Source organism: Apodemus sylvaticus, chromosome 6 (genome assembly GCF_947179515.1).
Source record: "Apodemus sylvaticus chromosome 6, mApoSyl1.1, whole genome shotgun sequence".
NCBI lineage: Eukaryota > Metazoa > Chordata > Mammalia > Rodentia > Muridae > Apodemus > Apodemus sylvaticus.
The window spans coordinates 85,463,014-85,483,729 of NC_067477.1; the positions used below are offsets into that span (position 1 = coordinate 85,463,014).

Below are 20,716 nucleotides of genomic sequence, written 5' to 3' on the forward strand. Positions count from 1 at the left end.
TGTTTTACACATGTGTTTAATGAAACACAGTCATGCTTACCCACATACCTGTTTCTGTTCATTTCTCTTTGTCATTTATATGTTGCCCATGACCATTAAAAGTAAATTTAAGTGATTGTGAGAGCTTGTTTTTAGTTTCTAACAGAGTTGCTTAGTTAGCTATTCTGTGTTCTGCATGACAGACCAGTCCTCCTTGGTCAGGAAAGGCTTCCTCTTGTCAGAAGGAATTTCAGAAGGAATGAACTTGGAATAGTATGGGGGAAAAGGATCACTCCTAGTCAGCCAGATCAGCTGAATCAGCCAACGTGGTCAATAACATGATCTCTGGACTGTGCATTCACCTCCTCCATCAGATCCTCTTATCCTATTGTCAACACACCACTAACTCCATTTTGGACTGCACTTCTCTGCATATCCATGGGACAATCAACCGGAATTATGTGCAACCTACCAAGTATCACAACCTCAAGATAATGATGACCACTGCACAGCAGCTATCAGCTAACCACAGATACTCAGTTAGGAGTAGGTCTCATGAGTTCCTCCATCACCGATGTGGAAATTTTGGATGCCTTGATATTCTGAGGTCCCCTTCAGATGAGCACAGCTACTGTGAGTTTATAAATAAAAAGCTGTATCATGTTCAGAAGATAGCATTTCCCAGCACTCTTGCACATATATAGGGAATATTCCCGTTGCTTACTAGGTCTATGTCAGCTGATTCAGTTGATAAGGAATGTGTCCCTTTCTTCCCTTACTACTGCATATTGTCTCCTACCTAGGTTGTGCCCACAATGAGAGAAGTAATACTGGCAGAGGACATTTGGTCTCCATTAAAGACTATCCTAGTAGCTACATTCCCAGTTAGCATCATCAAACCATCTCTCAAGTTTGCTTAATTCGAATTTTAATAGTCAAGGTCAACTTTATAAATAAGAAAGACACAAGTATATTCATAAGATCACTCAAAGCATCTTGGTCCTCACCACATTCTTGTGAATTCAAAGTACTTCTCTGTGACTTGCTTTTAATAAAATATATATTTAATAATCGGGAGCACTCTATTTAGCAAAGGGTTTAGATTAACTTATATTAAGAGTGGAGAAATGTAATCTCCTTCAAAATCATAGCCTATACTTTTTCTATTAAGTTTTTATCCTTACTGTTCAAAATGGAGTTCAGCTTTATCTAATACTTTGTGGACAGTTTACATTTTGTCTCTAAGATATTCATTTATTTGCTTTCATTTTCTGTGTTTGGGGAATTTTGTCCAAAATCTCTTACTAATGTTAATATATTGAAACATTTTCCTTTAGCAATTTTATATTTTGTGGTTGGGACTTTGATCTGCTTTGAGTTAATGGTTATTACTGCTGAGTGTGAATAAGCTGGTTTGAGTTTTCTGCATCTGGGTGCTGAATTTCCCTATGACGGCTTATAGGAAAGGCTGTGTGTTCTGCGAGCGAGGCACATCCTTGCTCTGCTCAAAGAGCTGACTGTGCAGGAAGAAATTGACTTCTAAACTGTTTGTTCTGTTCCCTTGTGTTATGTATGTCTAGGCAAATGCAGGATGTATACTTTATCTGGGTTGTGTCCTTAGATATTTGTTGTATTTGAGTATCTATTTCTTTCTCTTATTTCTTGATTTGAGATAATGTAAACTTTAGAATTTTTCTATAGATACAATTATATAATTCATATATTGTGCAAGCATTGATTGTCCCAACTAGTGAATGTGGGAAGTCATTCTATGTTTTTTGTTGTATATAGACCTTTAATCAAGGTTTCACAAATTTTATCATAAAAATTTTGTCTTTTTGGATTTAAAATGCTTTAATAACTTTTTAAAACATTTGTAGCTATGATAAATTGTTGGTCTTTGAGAAGGCCAATCACTACAAAGCCTAAATTAACAGAAAATAATCTCACACTATGCAGCCTAGACTAACCTCACGCCTCATGCTGTTAAGTGAGGAACATAGGAACATCGGCTTATACCACAACAGCTATTTGGGTTTGCTTTCTTGATTTCTGTTTAACATAACTTTCTATGGGCATCTAGCAACATTACCAATGTTTTCTGTACTCTTCTTTTTTGCTGAGGCTGTTGATAAATACTCATATTTTTGGTTGTATCCTTTGGTTGTCTGTGATATCAAGAATTTACTTTTACTAATGTAGATGTCCTGTTTTTTACTCTTGCATTATTGTTCTGTATAGATTTCCAGAACTATATCTAATAGTGATATGTAGGCATCCTTGTCTTAGTTAGGAACTTGGAAAGGATGCTGTTAGCCTTTGCATATTTCTTACAATATTTTTAATGCGTTTTTCAGAAATTATATTACGCTATACACAGGTTCATTTCTTTTATATTAAATTTCTACAGCATTTTATCATTAAGAGTTTTAAATCTTTTGCATCTATTAACATGATAATGTGGATAAAATTTTTACATCAAAGGAAGCAGCTAATACATGAGATGGAAGAAAATATTTGCAAAACATGCAACCTGTAAGGAATGTTATATCAGTATTTCTTATCAATTGATAAGAAATTAAAAATTGGAAAATTCTGATTAAAATAAAAAAATACCTAAATAGACATTCTTAAAAGAAGACTTACAAATGATTGGTTGGATATATGAAAAACAAAACAAAACCAACCAAACAACCACAATAACAATTAAAACTATCATTGTGGCAAACCCTTAGAAAAAGCAAGAGAAAACTACAATGTGATATCACATGACCTTAGTAAAAATATGTGTTATTAAAATGACTAAAGACTGATGAGGATGTGGAAAATTTGGATTCACCTACATGCTGTAGATTTGAATGATGTTTTTGTTTTTTTATGGAAAAGAGTATAGGCATCTTCCAAATCTTATAGACTGAACTACTATTTGTTTCACTAATGTATATGTTTCTAAATTACTAAAATAATGTGTGAAAGAAGCAACTGCACCCCATGGTACTATGTCTCACAACAGCCAAAAACTGAAGGCAACCAACATGTCTTCCAAATTATGTGCAGATAAAGCACATGTGGGAAAGATTTGCTGTGAGAAACATTTAGCCATGAACATCACAGAAGCCTGTTATTTTGTTATCCCATGGATAGACCTAGATCATTATGTTAAGTGCAATAAGCTACATATAAATAGATACATAAAGCAAGATCACACTTGTGGAATTTAAGCTGATCTCAAAATAAGAGTATATTGTAAGTTATGAAATGCTGTAATAATTATGAAGAGGGAACGGGTGTGGTAAGGTTAACAAAGAGGGAAAAAGGAATAATTACATAGGAACAAAATGTCCTGGTGTGCTATTGCCTAGTTAAGTTGCCAGAGATAATTTACTTGCAATTAAGCTAGAAAAAAATAGCCAGAGTTTTTAATTTTCACCACAAAGAAATGAGAATATTTGAGAAGATAGGTATTTTTACCTGATTATACATTAAACAATGTATTAAAATACTACAAGACAACCTATTCATATTTACCATTTTCCCTGATTTTATTATTTCTAAAGAAATTCAACTGCAAAGGTACATGTAACATATGAAGCTTGTTGAAAAAAGTAATATAGCATTATTATTTAATTTCTACTTTTACAAACAAGGCAATTTATCTTTCCAGGCAAGGAAATATTGTAGAAATTTAAAGTTTTCAGTTATTTTGTTAGATTTCCAGAATAAAACATAAGTGCTGTGAAAAGTAGAAGTTTATAATATTTTATTGAAAGAAAAACTGAGATTCATTGAATTAAAGTAATTCACAAATTAAAAAACAGCAGAAAAATTAACTTTCAAAACTCAGTGATTGGGTTGAAAAGCTTTCTAATTAGTTGTAAACACTGTATTTTAATCTACAGTCACAATGTTTACTTTTCTCATTTTGTACCTAAAATTTTGTTTTGAGATTAAGAACAACATCCCAGCAACATTAAGGCAGGTATAGCTGATTTCATGATTCTGGTCTGTACTAGAACACACTTTTCAATGGTTTCTTTTTCACATTTATGTATTTTCATAATATGACATAATCATTAATTTAAAACAAAGGTAAAATTTTGTGTTATCAACTAGAATAAGCACTGAGATTCCTGACAATGTAGCTTTATTTTTTCACATTACATATTCTGTGTTTCACCAAGATTCACTGTATCATGGAATAAAATTTAGGCAGAAAATTACCTTAATATATGTTCTCTATATGTTGCACATAAAGTTTCTTCCTTGGCAATGGCTATGATTCACCTAGGGCAAAGCTGTTGGTCACGTAGAAAACCAATATCCACTGAACATTGTTTATGAAGCTGTGTCATATGTCAAGCTCCTTGTTAAAAGCTAACCATTATGGGTAGGGAAGAGAAAATGCATATATATATAAACTCTGATAGTTACAATGATCACAAAAGGCCACTGTATGAAACTTTTGATATAAAGATAACAGGTTCCTACCATTTTGTTACACATAGGTTGCAGCTAGTTTGAGAAGTAGCGCTGTTTACATCATGAACATAGCTTAGCTATTCACTTTTTTGATACAAGAAAAGGACATGAGATTTAAAAGCATACCGTTCTCCTTGCTTTCCACCACTTTTAGGATTGACAAAAACTAGAAGCGGATGAGTGCCAGGAACAGGAGTGATCTAGAAGGAAATATGGAGAAATTATTAGGATGGGGCATATGTAGAGAACACCTGCTGGATCTCATCATTCACAAGTGAGCCTTTCTTTAAAGTGTATCTGTGGCCACCAGGAAAAGAATAGCAAATAATAACAGGCAAGAGATGAAAGAAGAAAAACAAACAAACAATAACAAACAGAAAGAAAAGCTACAGTTTTGAAACCTTCTGAAAAATAATAACAATAAATCAGTTTTAGGGAAGCAAAAAAAACCATCTTGCATATAAAGAAACGTCTGTAGTTTCCCTTACAGAATTGATTGCACATGCTTTATGAAATCCATCTTTTGTGGGTCACTCCCAGAACTCGTGTTCCAATTCACTCTTTCTTACTTCAGAATTTCTTTTTCTTCTTTTGTAAACAGAGTCGCAGTGGGCTGTGCCTATTTGCTAAGCAGAAGTTCACTGTCTATTTGTCTCCCTATATAAATTAAGTGGGTAGTGCTCCTGATCTCTGACTGTGGACTATCTTCATCACTATCCATTTCGAGGTAGATCAAGAAGACAAAATGCCTTCCTGGTGGAACTGTAATTTAGGAATAATTTCACACTCATTCCACGAGCACACAGACAAATTTGGACTCTAGAGAAATAAGATAGGAAGAAAAAAATACAGGTAATGTGCTGGAGCACTGATAACATGAATTATTATTTTAGGTAGGGTAGCAAAGAAATCTTGTATCTGATTGATATTCAATCAATAAATGTATACTGTGTAAGAACATCATTATTCAAAGAATATTCATATGCTACAATAGATCTTAGAACACAAATTAAAACTATTTTAGCAAAAAATTATGAAACCAATAGGACCGATTAAATACTAAGATGGGAAGCAGATACAAGTTAATCTTTATGTGGTGCTATTTCTCCCATAGAGATGATCCTTAAATATTTAATGTGACAATTGAAAGCAATCATTTCATTACAGCATGCCCTTTCTTGCTGTCTGTTTAATGATATCAGTTTAAATATTCTTTCCTCCAAATCTTAACTGAAATGGCGTCTTTCTAATGAGTTTGTGCAAGGAAGAAAAGTTAAAATCTTCGCTCTGGCTAAATGAGAAGGATGAATGAGATAGTCTTCATTTTCTCTACTGTAGCCAAATGATTTCTGGAGTCAGTAACTGTATCTGTCTTTGTTCTATTTTTTTCTAATAAGGCAAAAAAATGGTTCTTCTATCCTAATGCTCCTCTAACTTATTAAGGGCAGGAGAGCTATAGGGTCTGTAGTCACTTCCTGTTCTTTCCTCTAACAAATGTGCTCATCTGATGTGAATAAAGCATCTACTGTCCTATAATCTTGGTACTGATGGCTTGAAAGAGCTGTCCATTTTACCTATCAAAATCTAAAATGAAGAAACATCAAAAACATCTTTATCTTAGAACAGAGGACTGGTCCCTGGTTCTGGAAAGGCTCAGTGCAGCAGTGTAGGGCAATACCAGAACAGGGAAGTGGGAAGGGGTGGATGGGGAAACAGGGAAGGGAGCTTATAGGACTTTTGGGGAGTGGGGAGCCAGGACAGGGGAAATCACTTGAAATGTAAATAAAAATATATCAAATAAAAAATGAATTAGCATGCGAATTCCTTTACACTACTTATATTGCAAAACTAGAACTTCTAAATTTATCCTATACAAAATAAATGTGATAACATATGTGAATTTTATTTTGTCATATTATCTTTTATTTTTAAGTTTAATTTCAATTGTTATTCTTTGGTTTCAGACATAACAATATCAAAGTATGTTATGCATATGTGTGTATGTGCGTATATGCATGTATGCATATTTCTATTTAAGTAGGTATCAGCATATGTGTGTTTAAGTGTATATATCTGTACATTATCTGTATATATGTGTATATATATATATATTTCTCTGCATATATGTGTGTGTTATAGATCTTCATATGAGTTACATATCTTCTTCAAACACTACATTACCACTTGTTTGAAACTAAATCTCTCAGTGTCTGTAGTTAGTTGACTGTTATAATCTGGGGTCAGAGACATTTATGCAAAACTTGGGGAAGGATTGAAGGCTCTGAAGGGGATGAGAACTCCACAGGAAGAACAAAAGAGTCAGCTATCTTGGACTCTTTGGGAATTTCAGAGACTGGGCTACCAACAAAAAAGCATAAACAGGCTGGACCGAGGTCAGCAACATGTATGTAGCAAATTTGCAGCCCAGTCTCCATATGGGTGCACTAACAACTGAAGGATAGGCTGTCCCTAAAGCTGATGACTGTCTGCTCAATCTGTTCCCAAACAAGGCTGCTTTGTCAGGCCTCAGTGGGAAAGGATGCCCCTAACACAGCAGAGGCCTCATGAGTCTGGTTGGAAGGAATATGTTCAGAGGAAAAGTGGAGGGGAGATGGGGCTCCTGAATCTGTGAGAGGGGGAATGGGGATCAGTGGTTAGTGGTTGGGATATAAAACAAACAAACAAAACAAAAACAACTGGGATTTTCCTGTCTCTGATGTGTTCTTTTTTTTGGGGGGGGGGATCCTTCGACAGAATAGCAAGTGTTTTTATTTATTTATTTATTTATTTATTTATTTATTTATTTATTTATTTATTAGTTTTTTTATTCGATATATTTTTTTATTTACATTTCAAATGTTTTCCTCTTTTCTGGCTCCCCACTTCCCAAAAGTCCCATAAGCCCCCTTCCCTCACCCTGTTTTTCCACCCACCCCTTCCCACTTCCCTGTTCTAGTTTTGCCCTATACTGCTGCACTGAGTCTTTCCAGAACCAGGGGCCACTCCTCCGTTCTTCTTGTACCTCATCTGATGTGTGGATTATGTTTTGGGTATTCCAGTTTTCCAGGCTAATATCCACTTATCAGTAAGTGCAAACAATGATTGATCTTTTGAGACTGGGTTACCTCACTTAGTATGATGTTGTCCAGCTCCATCCATTTGCCTAAGAATTTCATGAATTCATTGTTTCTAATGGCTGACTAGTACTCCATTGTGTATCTATACCACATTTTTGCATCCATTCTTCTGTTGAGGGATACCTAGGTTCCCTTATTACATGCTGGGGAATCCTCTGGGTATATGCCCAGGAGTGGTATAGCAGGATCTTCTGGAAGTGTTGTGCTGAGTTTTCTGAGGAACTGCCAGAATGATTTCTAGAGTGGTTGTACCAATTTGCAACCCCACCAGCAGTGGAGGAGTGTTCCTCTTTCTCCACATCCTTGCCAACACCTGCTATCTCCTAAATTTTTAATCTTAGCCATTCTGACTGGTGTAAGGTGAAATCTCAGGGTTGTTTTGATTTGCATTTCCCTAATGACTGATGAAGTTGAGCATTTTTTAAGATGCTTCTCCGCCATCCAAAGTTCTTCAGGTTAAAATTCTTTGTTTCAATAGGGTTAATTGGTTTTCTGGGGCCTAACTTCTTGAGTTCTTTGTATATATTGGATATTAGCCCCCTATAAGATGTAGGGTTGGTGAAGATCTTTTCCCAATTTGTTGGTTGCCAATTTGTCCTTTTGACAGTGTCCTTTGCCTTACAGAAACTTTGTAATTTTATGAGGTCCCATTTGTCAATTCTTGATCTTAGAGCATACACTATTGGTGTTCTTATTGCAAGAGTACTGTGCTGCTGCTCTTGGCTATTTTTTAATGTTTTTGTTTCCATCTTTATTAGATATATTCTTCTTTTTACAATGTTGTTCCCTTTCCTGGTTCCCCCCCAAAATCCCCTAACCCATCCTCTCTTCCCCTAATCACTAATCCACCCACACACACTTCCTGTACACAGGGGCATCTAGCCTTCTCAGGACCAAGGGCCTCCCCTCTCTTTGATGTCCAACAAGGCCATCCTCTGATGCATATGCATCTGGAGCCATGGGTCCCTCCATGTGTACTCTTTGGTTTTGATTTTTCTAGATGGGTATTGGGGGACCTAAACTCAGGTGGTCATTTTTCTGTTGCAAGTACTTTCCTGACTGAGCCTTCTCCAGCTCATAAATAAGTATTTGAGTAAAATTATAAAAATTTAAACACTTAAAATAATGATTGTTTTTTTCTTTCTTTACTTCTTATGTGGCTAAGAAATATGTTAGGTTATATTTAAAATATAACCTTTAGAAATCCTTTTCTGAGATAGATATTGAAATTTTAAAGACATCATTCTAAATTCTAAGAAATATTATTGAAAATGAATTCTAGATTTCCTACTTTTATGACTACACATATATATGTATATATATATGTCACAGACTAGATTATTGAATAAGCAGTGTTCTGTAGAATAACACTAAATAATATAAGGTGTTATTTTTAGGATAGGAAAGCTGGATGGAGAAATAAATAAAATTACAGAAAAAGGTAAGAGCACCTAAAGAATTTAGAATGATGATGTTTTACATGTGGGAAAGTCAAATACCAAAGATGGGAATACAGAAATAGAAAGATCAGTTCCATCTTTCCCTCTGCATCACTGTGGTTATAAAGTAAGATAATATCAAAAGCATTTGTTTGTGTGCCATCAGTTACTGTGGCTCTGTGCTCCTTTAATAATGCCTAACTAACTCAATTAATACACATTTTCTCTCCATTCAGCACTGTCAGAGACAAAGCAATAATTAGGAGGCTCAGGTGTTATGGGAACACATAATGTTTGTCAGAGGAGAAATTTTATTCCAAGAAAATCTGGCATATTTTTCTATGCTCAGAGAAAAAGCTTTAAAACTGTGTTAACCTTTGCTTCTATAAAAAGAAGGCCTAGCTGCTTGAGTAAATGTGTATGCTAAGCAGACAGAAATTTTAGATTTGAGAGCCAAAGAGACCTGCAGTGCTATTTAGTCTTTGTCAAGTTTGACAAATTGAAGTGGTTTTGGTCTGAAAAGAAAAAAAAAGATACAATAGAGTTCAGAGATCTTTCCTATTGTATTTTCATCTCAGTGGCTTTTGATGCTTGTAGAACCTGAGTGTATGCATATGCATATGTGTACAAATACGGATGAGTGTTTAAGATATTGAGCTTCCAATATGCCTTTTCAGGTAAGAGGATAAATAATAAGTGGAAAAGCATGCTCTGTCTCATCTGGTGAAGTACACTGACAGAGCTATGATTTCCTCCTCATTCTAGCAACAGAAAAGACATTCGAGTGCGCAGGAGATGATTGCCACCCAAAAAAGGGAGCTCATGATCATCAAGTTCCTCTGGCCATGCTCATGGGCATCTCAACCTCTATCTCTGTGATACAAAAAGTGTCTCATGTGTAAGCCAAAGCTGTACCGTGCATTTTTGTTACCAAAGACCCCTGACCCAAATACAGAATGCCTGGATGTTCTCTCTAAAGGAGGAAGAGTGTCTAACCCTGTCCTTCCTGTCCAGAATGGAGCACATAAATTAAAAGTAGGAGCTCAAGTTGGCTTTGAAGATACCATAGACTGAGCACTATTCCTGATGAAAATGTGGAGCTTCCACTCTTCTGTTGTGGGATACCTGGGTTCTTTCCAGCTACTGGCTATTATAAATAGGGCTGCTATGAACATAGTGGAACATGTATCCTTATTACATGCTGGGGAATCCTCTAGGTATATGCCCAGGAGTGGTATAGCAGGATCTTCTGGAACTGAGGTGCCCAGTTTTATGAGGAACCGCCAGACTGATTTCCAGAGTGGTTGTACCAATTTGCAACCCCACCAGCAGTGGAGGAGTGTTCCTCTTTCTTTACATCCTCACTAACATCTGCTGTCTCCTGAATTTTTAATCTTAGCCATTCTGACTGGTGTAAGGTGAAATCTCAGGGTTGTTTTGATTTGCATTTCCCTAATGACTAATGAAGTTAAGCATTTTTTAAGATGCTTCTCTGCCATCAGAAGTTCTTCAAGTGAAAATTCTTCGTTTAACTCTGTACCCCATTTTTAATAGGGTTATTTGGTTTTCTGGGGTCTAACTTCTTGAGTTCTTTGTATATATTGGATATTAGCCCTCTATCTGATGTAGGGTTGGTGAAGATCTTTTCCCAATTTATTGGTTGCCAATTTGTCCTTTTGATGGTGTCCTTTGCCTTACAGAAACTTTGTAATTTTATGAGGTCCCATTTGTCAATTCTTGATCTTAGAGCATACGCTATTGGTGATCTGTTCAGAAACTTTCCCCCTGTACCGATGTCCTCAAGGGCCTTGCCCAGTTTCTTTTCTATTAGCTTCAGAGTGTCTGGCTTTATGTGTAGGTCCTTGATCCATTTGGAGTTGAGCTTAGTACAAGGAGACAAGGATGGATTGATTCGCATTCTTCTGCATGCTAACCTCCAGTTGAACCAGCACCATTTGTTGAAAAGGCTATCTTTTTTCCATTGGATATTTCCAGCCCCTTTGTCGAGGATCAAGTGACCATAGGTGTGTGGCTTCATTTCTGGATCTTCAATCCTGTTCCATTGATCTGCTTGCCTGTCACTGTGCCAATACCATGCAGTTTTTAACACTATTGCTCTGTAGTATTGCTTGAGGTGAGGGATACTGATTCCCCCAGAATTTCTTTTGTTGTTGAGAATAGTTTTAGCTATTCTGGGTTTTTTGTTATTCCAGATGAATTTGATTGAGAATTGCTCTTTCTAACTCTGTGAAAAATTGAGTTGGGATTTTGATGGGTATTGCATAGAATCTGTAAAATGCTTTTGGCAAAATGGCCATTTTAACTATATTAATCCTGCAGATCCATGAGCATGGGAGGTTTTTCCAGTTTTTGAGGTCTTCTTCCATTTCCTTCTTCAGAGTCTTGAAGTTCTTGTCATACAGATATTTCACATGTTTTGTCAGAGTCACACCAAGGTACTTTATACTGTTTGTGGCTATTTTGAAGGGTGTCATTTCCCTAATTTCTTTCTCAGCCTGCTTATCCTTTGAGTATAGGAAGGCTACTGATTTGCTTGAGTTGATTTTATAACCAGCCACTTTGCTGAAGTTGTTTATCAGCTGTAGGAGTTCTCTAGTGGAGTTTTTTGGGTCACTTAGGTAGACTATCATGTCATCTGCAAATAATGATAATTTGACTTCTTAAAGTCTTGGAAAGAACAGGAATTCAAGTCCCAAACCTAAACATAGTCAAAGCAATATACAGCAAACCAGTAGCCAGCATCAAACTAAATGGAGAGAAACTTGAAGCAATCCCACTAAAATCAGGGACTACACAGTGCTGCCCCCTTTCTCCTTTTCTTTTCAGTATAGTACTTGAGGTACTAGCTCGGCAATTAGACAACATAAGGAGGTCAAAGGGATACAAATTGGAAAGGAAGAAGTCAAACTATCATTATTTGTTGTTGTGCTTTTTCAGCTCATGTTTATGCAGACATGATGGTAAGAGTTTATTGGGGCAGCTTTTGACATCAGGAAGAAACACAATCTTACAACAAATTCCCTGATCATCTTATTTTTCTAATCTTTTCACCCCTTTGTCAGTAATGTTCTCTGAACCTGAGGCATGGGGAGTGTTTTGTAAATATAATTGTCATCAGGACTGGGATCATGACTCTAGTTTTTTTAGGATGTATTTTTCTGCACGGCTTGTTTCAAAAGAAGTTTGCTTCACCTGGGTGAGTTGTGAGGACTGCACAGATCTGCATGTTTAAGAACAGTGCTTAGATTATTATTAGGAATGGTGCTGGGTTAGTAAGTTGGGGTTGAGAGCTCTTCTTCAAGGTTCATCAATGTGTAGTTGGCTAGTGTTTCAACACCAGAAATATCTTTCCTCAAGTTCAGTGAGTCTTAAGCATAATCAGACTTAAAAGCTATCATTATAAAGAACTGATTTAAAAAGAGGCAATGAGATTGTGGCATTATACGCACTGACTAAAGAAACTAACTGACTTGCATAGATACTAAACTGTTGTCACAGTACCCGTGTTTATCTTAATTCATTCATGATTATTACAAAACATAAAGTAAGAAAGCCATCAGGATAAATGAATTGTGTGAGAAAATACATGAGTTTGAATTACGATATTAAAAATTAAGCTCCCCTTTATTGTAGATTTGAATGCAAACTGTATTTTTCATTATCTGCTGATGTTTTTACTAAGGAATTTTCCATAATAGTTAGGATGAAGGTAAATATCTCATAATAAGTTAATCTGATTATTGTTTTTCCTTATTTGTTCACACATAGGATCATCCTTATTATTATTAGAGTTCCCATATGTTAAAACCTGACATTTCCATTGCATTTGATATTATGTTTGAAGTGTAAACCTATGGTGTGAGCAATGACAAAGACAGAGTGCCAAACCACTGCTATTTGAAGTCCCCTAGGACTTGGGTTAATTAATGAGATTCATCCTAGGGTTATGCATGATCTATTACTTCCTCTAATTAGAAATAATAATCCTGATCATTATACTGGTTAGTTGGAAAGGAAGAAGATGAATGTGCCTAACTATGATTAATCTTCTTATAGCAGTGTAGACCTCTCCTGTCAATGAGTTATATGCAAACTGTGCTGCAACTCAATGCTTTTCCAGGACATACATTTTATAAAGCTCACAGATAATTAATTTTCTGGTATATATTTTTTACATTAATTCAAGAAACAATGATTTTACTATTTCAAAGGGGATAAGCAAATGAGCTTAAATTTACAAATTGTGCTTTCAGGTAGCAGGCCAGAATTACTAACAATGTAAAACTAATCAGTGTTTATAATTTTATATCAAATTTCAGTGTTGTTTGTCTTGGAATAAATGGATAACCTCACATAGTAAAATCTTTGCTATCAAAATTGTAGACAGATATAGAATTTGAGATTATTAAATACATGGATATGATTTCCAAAAACAACATTGAAACATTTTTTCACCATATATATCACTATAATACCATTTGTTTGAAATTTCTCTTTGCCTTTACGTTTAATTACTCAGGAAATATTTTCTATTTGTAGTATATTTAATTAGATTACAAAAATTACCTCATTATCAATTGGTAAGCAATTATTATTTAAGTTTCAGTGAACTTTTCAAAATTCTAATTAAGCAATTATTAGACAAATTCTGTTTATTAGTGATGCTACTGATTATGGGATATGAAGTATGTGATACATAGTATCACAAATGATTTAATAATTATTAAAGATAAGATCACTAACTAAATATGATTAAAATTAATACTTATTAGAGTCCCAAGTGCTGTATGCAACTGTGTTTTGCAATGATCCATGTGAAAAGCAGGCAGTGCCAAGCCTGGAACTTTCATTGCATTAAGAAGAAAATACAATCCAAAGAACCACACAATGAAAACCATTAAAGACTGAATTAATCAAACACTTCTAAACATTAAAATGATGTTTACCTTAGCAAATACTGATTTTTATAACCAGCAAATTAACTAAATATATTCATCTTATAAAACATTTTATAATGTAGGTAGAAAGAATGTGATTTATGCATGATATTTGAGTTCAAATTAAAATGTAAAAATATTGATACATCATTGAATACCTAATTCTGTTATTTAAAAAAAATATTCACACAGATAGCATTTTTTCTTAAAGGTATATGTTCACAATTAAATTAACTCCTCAAAATTAGAGCCATACAAAGTCTGTGCATGTATGTGAGTGAACATATGCATGTATATATGTGTGTTTGTATATGTGATTATAACTGGATAGAGGCACATAATAGATGCCAATAGCATATGTGTAAATATAAAGTTAAATATTAGTTTTAACTTTCAGATTCACATTAGTATTTTGCCAGTTTTATTTTAAATGTAGATAACATTATAAATCGTTAGTCTATCCAGAATGTCATTCTGTCAATCAAGTATAAAACTGACATTTTGATAAATTAATAATGATCTTTCTGAAGAAGTCTACTGAAATAATATAAATGATAAGAGAACGTGTTGATAACTGACCATATGTGCTTCTCAGAGTGTAAAAGTAACAAGTATGAATGCTACTAGAGTGTGGATGTGTGAGCCCATTACCTGCAACCCTTGTCCATCCATAGTAACTGAGTTAGCTCTTTGCATTTTATTCTTGTCTGCTGCTTTATTCGGCTGCTGGGAGCTGCTCTTTTCCTTTTTAGCTGTTGACTGTCTTTCCTGCAACAAAGAAAAATATATAGAATATATTTTATAAATTGAATTAAATTTAAGAGGCAGAAATGTTTGTTAGAGGCAGTCTTTTATAATATCTCTGAGATTATAAATTTAGGCCCAATTAGCTAATCTGGAATGTATTCTAAAAAAGATACAAAACTTTTGCTTTTAACCAAATCAATATATTTCATAGCAACATGAAGAACATATTATATCAATCAAAGAAACAGTTTGTATGACATCAAAATTTAGTTATTCAGAAGCACCCAATGTCCAAAGTCTGTAAGGATTATTATAATTTATTGCTTACATAAGCAATAAAATAGAAAGATTACTATTGAAAGATTTCAATTAGTACTAAAATAATATTTATAAATATATTCAGCATTGAAAATGATTTCTAACAAAAATGAATTTTTAAAATTTACTTTTAAGAAGATTTATTTTATGTATGTGAGTGTACTGTTGCAATCTTCAGACACACCAGAAGAGGGCATCAGATCCCATTACAGATGGTCATGAGCCAGCATGTGATTGCTGGGAATTGAACTCAGGACTTCTGGAAGAAGAGTTAGTTCTGAGCCATCTAACCAGCCTCCAGCCCCTAAACTGAATTTCGAAGGTACTATCTATATTAGAGATCTTATATATTGAGAAATTTAGTTTTTGCTCCTTGGAATTCCTTTGTTCACATAATGAAATAAAGAGGTAAAAAACTGAATACACACACATAGTGTGTGTTTGTGTGTGTGAATATATGTGTGTTTGTGTGTATGTGTCTGTGTATATATATATATATATACACACACATATATATACATATATATATGTATATATACATACACATACACACACACATATATATATAATTCTTCTCCTCTTTTCTCATTTTTCTCTTTCCTTAACCTTTGCAAATCAATCACGCATTCTTACCACTGGTCATCATCTTCTTTTCAAATCATCAATAAGCTTCTCTTCGATACACTAAATGGTCTTCCTCTCTACCTATACTGCACTTGGTGTCAGAGTGAATGTCTTCTTTATTCTTGAGCTCATTCCTCACCCTGCTTCAAGGATACTGCCCCTCCTCCTGGCTATGTTCATATTTCACTATGTGTGGTCTCAGTCTTCTTTGCATATTATTTAATCCTATTTGGGATCCTGTTTGGCCCAATGATCTTGAAAGCATACACTTGCTTTCAGGGTAACTTCATTTTATTGCAAAGTTTTCCATTTAAATTCCCCCCTTCCATTTAAATTTTATGAAGATGTTTAAATACACAATTTCAATCCTGAAACTTAGATTCTATGTACAAACGCCCTTTCAATCTCTCCCTATATGTATTTAAAATACTTATGATTTCTTTAACAATTCTTTGATTATGCCATTGATGGCTTAAACAAGAAAAATAGCACTACTTTTTCTAGATTATAGTAAGCATCACCAATTGAAGCAACATCCCTTTATCTCTGATTTCCCATGGTCAATATTCTACAAACTGATGCATCCCATTTTGCTCTATCCAGCTATATTGTTCTCCTCATTGATGAAAGCAACTATCCTTCTAATTAGGAACTTCTACTATTGTTCTGCATTCTGTGGAAAACTGGCTCTTAATATTTTGACAACATCATCTTGACATTCATATCTCTGGCTGGGTGGTAGAGCAGCTTCTCTAGTCATTTATTCTTTACTTCAATAGCAATTTTATACTCCTGAGAATATTAAACAAAGGCTCATGTAGAAGAGAAAGTTGTCCTACTGATACAAAGTATACCTTAATCACTGCATAATAATTTCATAACAACTAAGGTTTAAACACTAATATTCCTAAAGTTCATAAATTATTGCATTAAGAAGTCTTGGGGAATATCTAGAGTTACTAAGAAACAATCTGCTAATTGATTAGGAATGTCTGCTCATGGACACTTTAGTGGTTTAAAGCCCATGTACTTCCTATCACTTACATACATGTAATATTTTTCTAGAGCATTGTGAATGAGTGTTTTTTAATTGCTGAAATGCGGAAATATATTCTTATGTAGCTTTAAGAGAAAAATTCTTTTTACACATAACAGGATTTTACATTCAACAGATAAACAGTACAATGCATAAGAAGATTCTGTCATAGGCTGAGACTTAAACTTAGGAAGCATGGGATGAGGTGCATCTCTGCAGTGAAGGCATTATGTAATCTGATGCTCCTATGCAAAGCAGGTTTGGTTTCACCTACTTCAAAGAGATGTTGAGATTTAGTACAAAAACAAAAAGCCCACAATTTTTTTTTTTTTTAGTATTGTATCTGATCAGAATATGTCTCCAATAAATTCAAAGTACAAGTAATGTAAAATGAATGAAGGGAAAAACCCTTTAGGAACTATTAGAGATTCTTTGTTTCAAATTCATATTCAGGAAAAAAATGGCTTCCATAATACATTTTTTGTTGTTGTTTGTTTTGAGACAGGGTTTCTCTGTGTAGCCCTCACTATCCTGGAACTCACTCTGTAGATCAGGCTTGCCTTGAACTCACAAATCTGCCTGCCTCTGCCTCCCAAGTGCTGGGATTAAAGGCATGCGCCACCACTGTCCATAAAGACATTTTTAAATCACCGAGGTAAGCATTTGTATTTGAAAGTGCTCAGCTGGGTCAGTTGGAAAACATAACACTATGGTAGATGGTAATGAAATAGCTTACTTCAGGATAATTTGATGAAGGCAGGGGGTCAAAAATAAGTGTGTAAAAATAGTTTAAAGCAATGATTCTACCATATATCCCATTGTTATTTAAAACTCTAAAATGCCAAGATAAGAAAATAAAACTCATGATTTTTATTACTGCAGTTTTATATCCAAGTACTTATTTGCTCCACACTGAAAATTTATGAGAAGAAATATTGGTTTATATTGAGCTACTGAAGCATCTATTTAGTTATTGTTAGAATTGGTCATTGTGGTAAAACTCTCCAGACATCATCAAGAGCAGTGAATAAAAAGATCATTCTCTGAACAGTCTGGAGGAGGGGTTCTAAGTAAATGCTACATAGGAGAAAATTACGAAACATTAAAAAGTCACTTAAAACTCAAAACTGAATTTTTAGCTGCTGAAATTTTTTAAAATCTAAAATAACAACAACCAAACCCCATCAAGATCTACAGAGCAATTTCTAAAATCTTCAGGAGAGAGGGAGGGGATGGCACCAGGTTAGAATATTTACCTAGCCTCTCATGCCTGGACTACAAAATATATATATATATATATATATATATATATATATATATATATATATGGTTTATTGTGTATAATTTGCCTAATATTAAAATGGTAAACATTCTCTTAGAAACACATATGTCAATAAAACAAGGGTATTTCTTACTTTGGGAAAATGTGTTAATTGGCTGAGCTTGGAGGAATAAGCAAGAATCTAAGTATCAGGAGAAACTAATAATCTATTTCCCTGTCTCCAATATTTGCTTATTATTTTATTTGCTTCATTTCTGTATCCAACCTGTCTAGAAGTTTTCTGAGATATTTTTAGTATTTTATGTACACAGTGTAAGTTAATAAAAAGAGTAGTTAGACACAGTTTCTGATATGCATTTAGATAACCCTTACTTTCTGCCCTGTGAGGACCAAGGAGGAGGAAACATTTACGTCCTTATAAAAGGCTGTTTGGAGTGCATCACCTGCAAGTCTAAGAGTGCATTCATCTTGCCATTATGATATTAAGAGAGCAAATTACCAGTGTTAATTTTGTTTCAGGGAGAGCTTCCCATCTTTCCCCCCTCCTCCAACTTCACACAGAAAATTTTTTTGAGAACAATAGTGAGATGGGTTTGCCTTTTAACCTGATGTTTCATGTTTCAGCATTTGGAGCTCTAAACCACAATTTAAGACAAATTCCCTCCTGCCAGATAAATTATCCTAGGTAAAAATGAGTGCTAAAATTATTCCTTTAGTCAAGAGAAATTACTCAAATATTGAAAAAAAAACTACTCTAAAAAACCACGAGAATATAGAACGTATAACCACAAAATAAAAAAAAATGCATTTATTGATATTTGAGAGTTTTCAAATATCAACCACTTGTGTTTGCTATGCAGTCATTTTAAACACAAAATTCAATTTTTGTGTTTTTTTGACTCTCGGGCTTCAGGAGGCACACAACAGATCTTAACAGGGAAATGCATTGTATTTGAATTCTCAGAGAATAATCATCATAATAAACAAAGCAAAAACCCAGGCACCATTCACAGAAAACAGAACGACAGAATAAATGAAACACACACACACACACACACACACACACACACACACACACACACACATCACTTTAAATACTTGCTCTACAAACAAGCTTTTTCTGTACCATGCTGTTTCTAAGAGGCAGAGTGTTTGTACATTGGTGAAAACTGCTCTCTCAAAAGAGATGTTCATGACAATGCTGCTATTGATCACCTGACAACTACAAGCAGTGAGTGATGATTACCTCCAGTGAAGGAGTTTCTCCTTTCTGTGCAGTCACAGCATGAGAAACCCACAACCACAGAGCACTTGGCTTCATACAAAGCCAAAAGAAAATGTTCTCTGCCATTAACTGCAGCCATTACTTGGATCCCAGAACTTGCCTTCTCAGCCATTACACCAGTGGTATGCAAGGGATTACCACCCTTTCTGAGACTGGAGCAAAGTCACAGAAATCACCCAGAAATGCTGAGAAATTAACCCACCATGTCATGTTCTTGTTCACAGTATTTAAAGAGTCGTTTCAAGACTTCAGGGCTATCAAATTTAATAGTTTCCAGACCCAAAAAAATAAATAAATAGTAACAGTTACACAGCTGTACCTGCTGTTGGTAGAGACCCACTCTGTAATTTGAGTATTTTACTGGCCAAATTTACATCCAAACAGCCAAATCCTATAAATCTATTGAGAATACTAGAAGCTACATTAAAACTTAGTTGATGACCAGAATTCTTAATTAAATTCATGTATAAATGCTAAGCACAAATAAAATGAATGACATAGAGTCTAATAATATCCATTTTTGATTTAAGAACTTACTTTGAGTTTATTCATTTAATTTTATGTATATGAGTAATTTGCCTACATATATGGCGTGTACTGGTTGTACACCTGTGGAGGTCAGAGAAGGATGCCAGATAAGAATATTAAGATGCCCTGGAACTACCGATATAGACAGTTGTGAGCTGCCATGTGGAAAAGGGAATGAAACCTGAGTCCTCTGCAAGATGAGCAAATGCTGTTAAACACCTAAATGTCTTCCCACCCCCCATTACTTACTTTAAGTTAAAAAAATATTTAAATAAACGTATCTCTGGACAAAGGACAGTGGGTTAGAGCCACATCCATGCCTGTTGCTTATTATTCTACAGGTATTTCCCATTGAAAATTCACTATTTCACCATAAATGTGGGAAGACTTATACCAGGATAAATATAAAAATGGACTCACTGATACTGGTATAAAATAACAATTCATTAATAGCAGGAACTTGAATAAGTGAGTTAAGCCTTATGACATGTTTTAACTAAGCTCAACATGTGTCTGTTGCTGAGGCTGTACACTGCAGTGAAGTGTGGTGTGAAGGATTTTCTTACTTTCATTGCTGCTCTGAAATAGAAACAGTCATTAAATGTCTCCTAACCTAAACCAAGTAACCAACCAAACTAACAAAGAAAACAAAAAGATCCTAAGCCCAGATGATTTTAACACAAAATTTTACCAGACTTTTAAAAAGTAGCTAATACTGATACTCCTCAAACTATCCCACAAGACAGAAACAGAAGGAACACTGTCAAACTCATTCTACGAAGCTTCCAGTCATGCCAATACCTAAATCACACAAGGTCTCAACAAAGAAAGAGAATTTCAGACCAATTTTCCTTATGAACATTGAAACAAAAGACAGTCAATAAAATACTCACAAACTTAACCA

The 20,716-nt window shown here is 34.6% G+C and overlaps 1 protein-coding gene across 1 annotated transcript in view; it reads right to left on the minus strand.

The window, feature by feature from the left end:
• The window catches only part of Dgkb (diacylglycerol kinase beta), a 750,451-nt gene that overhangs the window by 412,767 nt on the left and 316,968 nt on the right, over window positions 1-20,716 (minus strand). The window contains exons 14-15 of the mRNA XM_052185925.1: window positions 14,644-14,760; window positions 4,585-4,658 (exon numbers count right to left, since the gene is read on the minus strand). Of these exons, the coding sequence (XP_052041885.1) occupies window positions 4,585-4,658; window positions 14,644-14,760 (191 nt within the window). The remainder of the gene's footprint in view (window positions 1-4,584; window positions 4,659-14,643; window positions 14,761-20,716) is intronic.